This window comes from Triticum aestivum, chromosome 1A (genome assembly GCF_018294505.1).
Source record: "Triticum aestivum cultivar Chinese Spring chromosome 1A, IWGSC CS RefSeq v2.1, whole genome shotgun sequence".
NCBI classification, from domain to species: Eukaryota; Viridiplantae; Streptophyta; class Magnoliopsida; order Poales; family Poaceae; genus Triticum; species Triticum aestivum.
The window spans coordinates 589,168,116-589,179,236 of record NC_057794.1 but is presented as its reverse complement, the minus strand read 5'-3'; the positions used below and the strand labels follow the sequence as shown (position 1 = coordinate 589,179,236).

General features: G+C 47.8%; 1 protein-coding gene across 1 annotated transcript; it reads right to left on the bottom strand.

Moving 5' to 3' along the window:
* Positions 1 to 349: 349 nt before the first annotated feature.
* LOC123070485 (disease resistance protein RGA2) lies at positions 350 to 5,310 on the bottom strand. Its single transcript, XM_044493724.1, has 2 exons — positions 4,892 to 5,310; positions 350 to 1,243 (listed from the first exon to the last, which is right to left on the bottom strand). The coding sequence occupies exons 1-2, from the start codon at positions 5,177 to 5,179 to the stop codon at positions 413 to 415; spliced, it is 1,119 nt and encodes a 372-aa protein (XP_044349659.1). The 5' UTR covers positions 5,180 to 5,310; the 3' UTR covers positions 350 to 412.
* Between the last annotated feature and the right edge of the window lie 5,811 nt (positions 5,311 to 11,121).

The window sequence follows — 11,121 nt, the reverse complement described above, 5'->3', positions numbered from 1 at the left end:
TAGGGGGTGTTCGGATAGCCGAACTATACCTTCAGCCGGACTGCTGGACTATGAAGATACAAGATTGAAGACTTCGTCCCGTGTCCGGAAGGGACTTTCCTTGGCGTGGAAGGCAAGCTTGGCGATACGGATATTCAGATCTCCTACCATTGTAACCGACTCTATGTAACCCTAACCCTCTCCGGTGTCTATATAAACCGGAGGGTTTTAGTCCGTAGGACAACATACACATCAACAATCATACCATAGGCTAGCTTCTAGGGTTTAGCCTCTCTGATCTCGTGGTAGATCTACTCTTTTGTACTACCCATATCATCAATATTAATCAAGCAGAACGTAGGGTTTTACCTCCATCGAGAGGGCTCGAACCTGGGTAAAACTTCGTCTCCCTTGCCTCCTGTTACCATCCGGCCTAGACGCACAGTTCGGGACCCCCTACCCGAGATCCGCCGGTTTTGACACCGACAACCTTCCCTATTTCCTCCAATTGTTCTTTGTGGCCTCTAGATTCAAATGCACTCTTTTGCTTTCTAATAGACCAACACATATCATCAGTCAACGGTGCTAATTTGTATGGTTGGATGGTAGACATTTTATTTGCAATACCTTCACTTCGTGTGGTTGCTATAACAACCACCATGCTGTTCTCCCCAACTTTTAACATATCTTTCAGTTCTTCCAAATGAGATATGTTGTCTTCCCACAGGTCATCTAAAACAATCAGAATCTTCTTATTGGCAAGGAGCTTTTCAAGGGATTTATGGATCATCTGCTTTCCAGTGTACCCACTCTCTTTATCTTTCTCTGATAGTTGTGATATTATAGAATTCCCAATTTTGATCAAATCAAATGTTTGGGACACATAAACCCACACTTGAGAGTACCCACTGAATTGGGAACTATTGTAAACCATTTTTGCCAAGGTTGTCTTGCCAAGGCCTCCAATGCCATATATAGGAAGGACTGTGATGTCATTTTTCATGCTCTCAAATAAAGAAGCCAATATTATATCGCTCTCCTGAGTCCTCCCAATGATTTGTGTCTCCAAGGTTGACGATGTTTCCCGTATATCTGTAACCTTTGGCTCATTGGAATTATTGCCTTGATTTAATTTGAATTTCTTGTGATGATTTGTTATCACGTCCAGAGCATCCCTCATCTCCTCCATCTTATTGGCCATTGTAATCTTGGGACCAATTGTGAGACAAGGGATCATAATTGCCAAATATTTTTTGAAGGAGGACTGCAAGACAATTTGTTAGTACAATGTGAAATGGCCAGTGTAGTATATGGTATTACAATTGCAAGTGCATTAATTCAGCTCAATAGGAAATTTTGTTCAGACATAAGGACAACTTCCTCTTATTTCTAATGTTGTGCGTAGACTAGGAGCTACTGACCAGAGTGGTGCTGTGAGGAGCCGCCTTTAGCTTTATGTAGACTAAAACAAAATGGTATGGAAATGTTTCAGATGCCTGTTGCGTGTGCAGTCATGCATGGATCTGGTATTATTATGGAGACTGGCTACCAAATGTTGTTGAAGATATGGAATGCTAAGGATGACCATAGAGCCAAGATCAAGCCTATGCTCCAGAAGAGTCAAGTTCTTAGTAGTTATCCTAACTCTTTCCAAATTGTGTTCACTGGGAGGGGGCGAGGCAATATGGCATCTATACTACTTTAAAAAGAGAAAACATGAATTCCCTTAAAGACACACAACAAGCTGTATTCAGAATAATCAGGACCCTTAGATCTGAATTCCCCCAAAGATACAGTTTGTTGTGTGTCTTCTGTCAATTTGGCCGCTGTAGCTTGGCAGAAGAAGCAGAGGATGTGGCTGCTGTGATGGGAGTGACTGAATTTGCCAAGGTTTTCAATGGCCAGTTGATTCTGGGGACGGACTACTCGGGATTGGGACATGGTCTGCAGTCCAAGGAGATGTGCAAATCAGACTGTCATGCGGTGCTGACTCTATATCTATACTACTATTAAAAGAGTAAACATAAATTCGCTCAAAGACACACAACAAACTGTACCCAGAATAATCAGGACCCTTAGATCAAATCAACATAACCACATCCTACTGCCCATATTATCTATACTACTATTAAAAGAGTAAACATAAATTCGCTCAAAGACACACAACAAACTGTACCCAGAATAATCAGTACCCTTAGATCAAATCAACATAACCACATCCTACTGCCCATATTACCTCAATGGCCTGGAATCTACATCAACGTCTGGGATGAAATGTTCTACCGAGCACACGCGCGGTCTGCCGATTTCCTAGCGCTCCGCGTCCCTGATCCCGGCGGTCCTGCCCACGGCTCGTTAATTTTCGGGTTGATTCCATCAAATCGTGCCTCTTTGTGGATCGAGAAATACATATCCGCAACAATGTTGCACCGCCGCTCCTCCCTTCCCCAGTTCCCCTCCTTCCGTGTGCTTCCAGATCCACCCCGACTCGACCCAGCCTCTGGTCGCCGCCCGTGCTCCTGCAAGCCGCCGCCGACCTCCTCTGCCGGTCAGCCGCGCCCAACACCCTTCTTCCTTTTCTGTCCCTCTCCTCACTAATCTCTCTCCCTCTCTCCGTTCCCACACTGCAGGACACCGTGGCCACCGGAGGCCGGGGCACACGGCCGCGATGGCCCCAAGCTCGACGGCGGCGGCGAGGCCGAGGTCGAAGTCGGTGAGCCTGGCGGCGGCGGTCGAGTGCGCGTCGAGCGCCAACATGGCATCTTCCGACCAGCAGTGCACTTGGAGAGGTCGAACGCGGTGAGTGCGAGGTAGGCCTGGAGCAGCGGCTCGAGATCCACGCCGCCCGGGAGATTGACACTGCGGAGGTTGGCATGCCAGCAGGGCGCGAGGCGGGCGAGCGTGGAGGAGTCACGACAGTAGACGGTGAGGTCGGACACGGCGGGGAAGTAGCCGACGAGGCGCACCACAAGGAAGGCGTTGCGCTCGGCGATCTCTTCCGGGTGGAGCAGGAGGTGGTTGGAGAAGGAGGAGGCAGGCGCCCCCACCATTCACGAGGCCGAGGAGACTAGCGGGTGGGCCCACAGCGAGGCCAGCGAGAATTCGAGTCGCTCGAGCGGTGGAGCAGCAGGAAATCGGGCGTCGTCGGGTCCTCGCGCATCGCCATCGCACCCCACGTCGCCCGCTCCGCCGCCAGCAGCCTGCCGCACGCCGTCGAGGCCCAGCGCCACGGTGATGGAAAAGACACTGTCACTGGATCAGTACATGGGGAGGTCCTGTAGCTCGTGACCACAAGGGGCATGTCCTCATGTCTTTCGTTTGTCAACTTGGCTGCTGTGATGGGAGTGACTGAATTTGCCAAGGTTTTTAATGGCCAGTTGATTCTGGGGACGGAGTACTACTCGGGACTGGGACGTGGTCTGCAGTCCAAGGAGATGTGCAGATCAGACTGTCATGCGGTGCTGACTGACACAAAGAAGCTCCTCTTAGCCTTCTCTTCTGGGGAGATCAGTGTCGTTACTAGGGACAAAAACAAGCTGGCCCATGAGCTCGTAGCCCTGGCAAGAAGAGAAGGCGTTTTGCAGTGATAGCTGATGTCCCATCTGATACCAGATGTGTAATGAGGAACGAGTTTGTATCTACCATGGTTTAAGTATTTCCATGGTCCTAAAAAAATGAGGGTCTGATGCATGACCAATTCATTTCTCCCTTCTGTCTGATTGTCGGTTTGATGACGACTTTCTGATAATTTGTATGTCTTTTTGGACTGGTCATTTGTTTCTTAAATTAAGATATTGTGATTTGGGAGGAATAGATGTGTACGCACTGTTACATTGCAGGAGAGATAATTGCGATCATTTTCCTATTGTGTATACTCTGTTCTACGTAATCAGATTCTCAAAGGTGTTTTGCCATCAAAGGTGAAGACTAGATGTTCTACTCTTGTGCAGCAAGTTTTTTCCTAACAGTTCCATTGCTTCTATGTTTTTTTTTTGTTATGAAAATATATTGGCTCATGGTCACTGAATAACCTCATGTTGGTTACTGTCGGTGGAGGTGAAGATGTCGTGATATCGAGGTACATAAAAATGAGATTGAAGAACAAGAGAAGAGTTTGTGCTGGTGTTGATGCTTGTGTGAATTGTATTATGGTGCGCGCATTCTGTCCAAAAGGATTAGATTGTAAATCTTTGCTTATTACTTCATGTGTGCATTGAGCGTACTCGGCAAGTTTGGATTATATCTAACTAGAACATGACATGGATACTCCTCCATTGACGAGTTTTGATTTTTTCTAGCTAGAAAATCATACCTACACGAGCGCTCAAGATGATAAATGTGTTCACCTACATTTTGGGTGCAAGTCATACCGATTTTTTTTGGTACATTAGTAGACCTTCCAGACTATCTCATAGATTTTATCCTGCAAAGTCGTGTGAGCCGTTTCATAGATTTTATCCTATGTATGTGTGTGTTAGTTAGGTGCCAATCTGTGGGCCTAAATTGACCAAGGTATGTAATGTGTTTTTGTTAAGTCTGTATGGTTGAGAAGTCCATTGAGACATGGTGCGCATGAAAAAACTATATCTGCAAAAGCTATATGTAGACAAATTATGATTTGAAATAACTGTGTCCTAACTAGGATGACGGAAGAAATTCCTTTCTATGATCATTCGCGTGCGTTGCACGTGCATGCTTATTAGTTGTGTAGCCAAACAAGCTATGGCTCAGCACCGGGTGTGTATCTGGATGCATCAGATGGCAGGGTTCCCAAATAACACATGCTTTTAGCATGGTTGTGACTATGCTAGGCGATTAATGCAATAAGGATCTTGTTTCTCAAAAAGAAAAGAGTAACATACTAACAATATAATGAACTGTGTTTTCTGTAGGCGCACACATATATAAGTACCTTGCGTGCAGACGGCTGGGTGATGGCTTGTGTGTCTGCTTGGAACTCATCAATCATGTCGGAGATCTCATACAGGAAGTCCTTGAGCCGCTTCGTTGATTTATCTGTGATCGACTGCCTCTCGGCATCCTCAAGCACGCCATTCACACTCTCTAGAGCCATCTTCATCTTCTTGAGGTCCTTGTCGAAGTTCTTCAGCAGCGCGATCTGACTTCCGATCGCCGAACCAATCTGCTCGCCAACCACCTTGAGGATGGCCGCAGCAAGCATGCCACCGAGCTCCGCCATGGCCGCCGCAGCTCGTGCTTTCGCCGCTCAGGATGGTGTGGGTGGGGGAAGGTGGTTGGGAGAACAATGGTAGGGTACGTTTCTGAAGTCTCTGCGATGGGATCTTGTTAAGTTTCGTGTTGGCAACTGCATCCAGAGCTAGTCAACTCTATGCCAAGTCTTTGTGCGTCTTCATTTCTTATGATGGATCGGTGGTGAACAGCTGTAAGAATCATGTGGTGTTAGCTTGGCTGGCCATTTCCTGCTAAGACTTTATCCGGTCTATATTAATTTTGTTTTGTTTGGGTTACTCTGATGGCAGTATTATTGGCTGGGTTGCGTCGTCTGAATTATTGGCTGGGTTCATAATCTCCAAAAGGACTTAACAACGTGGGGTGATTTTGGCTGTTATGCCGCCCAAGTCTCAATCATTTCAGACACGGCGTGTTTGGTGCCGGAAAGTGCGGTTTTTGTCTTCTTTGTTCATCGATACCGTACACAGCTTTACACATGGCTAAATTATTCACATGACATCTCCTTGGCTTGACCAGTCTAGAAGACACCTACAATGTTTTTGTGTGTGTGTGTGAATAACCTACAATGGGGATGTAGTTTAAGCTTGGTACGTATTTTGGCATTTTGTTATGGATGTACTATCACTATTGGTACCGCCATAGCGAGTTTACCGCTTAAGATTGAGATCTACGGTTATATTGTCATATTGGTCATCAGAGATGGCAAATCGGTCGGTTAGTCTGGCAGGGAAAGTGGTGATAGTGCGAGCATTCAGTCTCAGATTAGAATTTGAGAGTAGTTGTTTATTGTTACAATATTGAGAAACAAGACTATTCAATATGCAACATATAGTAAACTAATACTTGCTTTTTTTATAAAGAGCGAATTTATTAACTTAAAATGTAGCATCAAGTGGATACAAAGCATTATGAGTAACACCCGAATGTATAATTAGGATTCACACAATCAAACACCAACAATCTAACAACCAGAAGGAAATAAAAATCAATAAAATCGGCAAAAATAGTCTTATAGACCAACTTTATGCCTAGTTTCGTGCTGGCAACTGCATCATGAGCTAGTCAACTCTATGCCATGTCTTTGCGTGTCTCCATTGTGATTGATCGGTATTCGGTAGCGAACAGCTGTACGCATCATGTGGTACTAGCTCGGCTGGCATTTTCCTGCTAACACTTTGATCCGGTCTAGTATATTAAATGTGTTTTGATTCGGTTACTCTGATGACAGCATTATTTGCTGGGCTGCGTCGTCTGAAATAATCTCCAAAAGTACTTATAACCCCATAATATACGAAGTTTTGGTCGTCTGTGTTTTTGATACTGTACAGCTTTACACATGGCTAAATTATTCACATGACGTCTCATTGGCCTGACAAGTCTAGAAGACACCTACAATGGGGTTGCTGCGTAAGTTTGGTTCCTATTTTGGCATTTTGGTAGTTGGTATACTACCAGCACCAATGTCGCCAGTTCACAGATTAAGAGCTAAATTATGTTATATTTGTATCGGAGATGGCCTTAACAGCCCTAAATTTGGTTTAGAGACGGCAGGTGGGAGTCTACCCATTTCAAATTCTATATGCTCAACCTATTCGTCCCATTTTATTAATGGCAACTATTTTATTATTCAGCTGACGTGTCTGCTAATATTCAAAGAGATGGTACCAGTTGCTCAAGGAAAGTAACTGAACGCTTTGCGATGGGATCTTGGTAAGTTTGGATGCTGGCAATTGCATCAAGCTAGTCAACTCTATGCCATGTCTTTGGTGCCTTCATTTTCTATATCTGGATCTGTACTAAACAGCAGCACCCATCGTGATCTTTTGCTCGAATCGATGTTTCTATTACATCTACTTCGTATTTTATTTGGATCGGTACTTAACAGCTGTATGCACCGTGTCTTTTTTTTTTGCGAGAAATTTTTCGATCTATTCATTTTCAACCATGGAAGTACAATGAACATCAGAAATAATAAAAATTACATCCAGATATGTAGACCACCTAGCGACGACTACAAGCACTGAAGTGAGCCGAAGGCGCGCCGCCGTCATTGCCCCTCCCTTGCCGGAGCCGGGGCTAACTTGGTGTATTAGACAACCGGGAAGTCCTCGTGCTAAGGCTCCATAGGATCAGCGCAATAAAACAGTAACCACCGCCGATGACGAGTAGAGTAGATCGAAAGGATCCAACCTGAAAATACATGAACGTAGATGAACTGCGACCAGATCCGAGCAAATCCACAAAGGACAGATCCGTCGGAGACACACCTCAACACATTCACCGATGTTGCTAGACACACCATCAGGATGGGGGCTATACAGTTCAGGGAGCCGCCGATGCCTCGTCTTCCTGAGCAGGACACGAATTCACAACAAAATGCGAAGGAACAAGTGAAAACATATCCCTCCCGCCGGCAAGGGCCGAGATCCAACGCGCCGCCATGGCCCTAAGGCCACTGAAGACGAGGCAGACCGACGCCGGGGGCGGGAGTCAGGGGAACCCTAAACTTTTCTTGGGGAGGAGGCGTATGTCCTAATGTGCTTTAATGCTTTGTACTACCTCCGTCCTAGTTTATCAGTCCCTTTTGTATTCCGCGGACACGAATGCGGGAGGCAGCCATCTAACCATAGCCACATACATCCGCCCTTCCATATTTTTTTCAAGCCCGCACGATCAAATAGCCACATGCATGGGTACGGATGTTCAAATAGCCACATGCAACAGTAATTCAAATTTAAATAAGTTCAAATATTAGATTCCAACATTGTTGTCCCCCTTTAACTGCCCACTGATGCTCAACCAGATTTTCCATCAGCTGCTCATGAGTTGGTTAGTGCCAAATTTGTTGATGCATTTGAATAAACTCTTCAAATGTGGCCGAATTCTGGTTTGTAAGTTGGATAGGATCACCTATGTTCTGCAATAGCATCATCACCCTCATCCTCGACGATCATGTTGTGCATGATCACACAACATGTCATCTCCTCCCATAATGTCTTCGAATCCCATTGTTTAGTAGGTCAACAAACAACTGCAATACAGGCCTGCAAAAACCCAAATGCCCTCTCGACATCCTTTCTAGTTGCTTCTTGTCTTTGGGAAAAGTGATCCTTTTCTGGCAAACTGGGTTTGAGATGGTGACAAACGTAGCCCACAAGATACCGTCAACCAGATAGTAACCCATATTGTACTCAAGTCCATTGACACTATAAATGGCAAGAAAGAGCTTTTCCTTCGGTCGACCTTGCAAACAAAGGTGATAGTTGCAGTACATTGATGTCATGGTGAGACCCAGGCATGCCAAAAAAGCATGCCAAATCCAACGATCCTGTGATGGAACTGCTTCAAGAATGATGGTGAGCTTCTTAACATGACCCTAATATCGACCTTTGAAAGCCTTAGGGCAGTTCTTCCATTTTGTATGCATGCAGTCAAGCGATCCAAGCAAACCTGGCCACCCTCTAGCTTCTGAGATTGCCTAGAGCCTCTCAGTGTCTGCCACAATTGGTTCTCTCAAGTACTGAGGTCCTAAAATCTCGACCACGACCGTTGCAAACCTGAGAATGACATCTTCGCATGTGCTCTTAGGCATCTATAGGTACCCGTCCCATGAATCAGCGGCCGTGTCATATGCAAGCATCCGGAGTGCGGCCGTGCACTTCTGGTAACCAGAGAAGCCAATCGTTCTCATGGTGTCCTTCTTCAGGATGAAGTAGTCATCGTAGGACCGGACTCCATGGTACAAACAATCGAAGACAGTCTTGCGCATACGAAAACACAGACGAAAATGCGCGGGGGCAAAGTAGCCGGCCATCAGTGTCAAATGGTCGCGCACCCTGTTACGGTTGAGCACTCGATGACCCTTGATTGAGCCCTTGAAATTTAGAATATGCTCCTCCGCACGCTCCGCATCTTCAAGGACTGCCTGCATCGTCGTTGTCTCATCGGAGTACTCCTTGTCCGACGAGCCATCGGGTGACTCAACATATTACTCATTTATGTACTCCAATAGGGATCTATTTGCTAGAAAAAAGAAGGGACAACTCTTTTTAGCTCTGACGATTCATCGAACAGTTGTCGGGCATGGTGAGAATAGCAGTAGCGGATGGTACCTGCCAGAGCTCTCAGAGGATAGTGGTTGAACAGAGACAGAGGAGAAGCGAGGTGGAGCCCTGCTGGAGCACTGGAGGTGACAGAGAAAGAGTTTTGGCAGGGGTGTGGCGTGGGAGCGGGGTGGTGGAGCGGCGGTGAATGCAAGAGAGAAATAAGGTAGGAGAGAAAATGGGGGGTGGAGTCGCCCGGTCCAGGAAGGGTTTTGGATGGGTCGGGGGTGTCGGATACCTACGTTTCGCGTGTCCCGACTCTAGCAAACCTTTCCCACATTTGTTTCCGGTTTGCAGGAGAAATCTCGTCCGAACCGCCCTGCGTACCGATACGGGCCCATGTTGAATGGCTTTCGTGGTCCGAATAGCGCGGTCTGGATGGGTGCATGCGGTTTGCGGGTCCGCCTTGAGATGCCCAAGCTCTAGTGAGAGGACGCGTCATGCTGTTTCAATTCCGGATCAAGTGAAAGGGCGCGTCCGCTCAGCGACGCTGACCAGCGTCAGGCGGGAAAGCGCTTGGGCCCTCCCCCCGCCCGCCTCGACTGGTCGACGAACTTTGGCAAAGTGGGTAATGTGGACGGTCATGATAATAAGTGGTGCTTTCTGCACAATATTTGGACGGAGGGTTGTGGACAATAAACTCGGCAAATAGTTAGTTTAGACAACTATCATCAATCGAAAGGTAATCATCCTTTGATCCTTCATATAATTAACTTCGTAAATCATGCAGGAAGAGATTCATTAGCATATGCGGCTTGCTATCAGGATGGCCGATGCTAGGCGTAAGCCGGCTGATAGCTCGCACCTATAAGCCGCCTTGACAATCGTTCGATCGTGCATATCATAGTCGTTCGCTTCGCTGTCTCGTGGACCGCAAATCCCTCTCCACGCACACTTTCCTCCACAGGCATCACCATGCAGCGCCCCAAAGGTTGCGCTCCAGGCATGCCTACCAGCACGGCGGCGCACCGGCGATGCCCTGCCTTGCAGCATGCACTCGACGACACCTAGCAACACTTGCATCACCGCCGATGCCGTTTCACTGTAGCGCCAGCGACAGCTGCATCGCAGCACCGGAAGCCACCGGGTGCTGCTCCACGGCAGCACCGACGACGACCTGACGAAGCTCCATTGCAGCTCCGGTGCTCCATTGCAACTCCGGCGGCGCTCTACAGCAGCCCCCATGGCGCTCCATTGCAAGCTTCAAACGACTCTGACGGTGCTCCATTGCAACTCCGGCGGCGCTCCACTGCAGCCCTCACGGCGCTCCATTGCAAGCTTCAAACGCCTCCGGCGGTGCTCCATTGCAACTCCGGCGACGCTCCAATGCAGCCCCCACGACGCTCCAATACAGGCTTCAACGCCTCTGGCGGTGCTCCATTGCCGCCGAGGGTGGGATCCTTCGGTACGAGTTGCAGCGCTATGGTCACCATGGGGAGCGACATTGCGTTGCAGGTTGCAGTATCTTCCGTCGTTGGAGCACCGTGGTGTCCACCACGCAGCATCTGCCATCATCGGCGAGTCTAGCACCGTGGTCACCACCAAGACGACACTGCGTTGGAGCATTTGCCGCCGGTGAGATATGCGGGTGTCGCTTGTGCTGCACTGCAGCTCGGCCGCCATGGCGAGATCCATCCACTGGGACGCAACCCTGGTTTTGCAGCGCCAGCGGGCGGGGTGAGAAGCAGCGCCGGTGCCGCCGGGATGAGAAGTGTCAGATGGAAGCGTTCCTACTCTCCGTAGAGAGCCGCATGGGTTTATATTGATTGAAGGCAAGAAGAGCCCTTGCCATGGCATACAAGGTTTTGCCCGATCGCTAGGATAC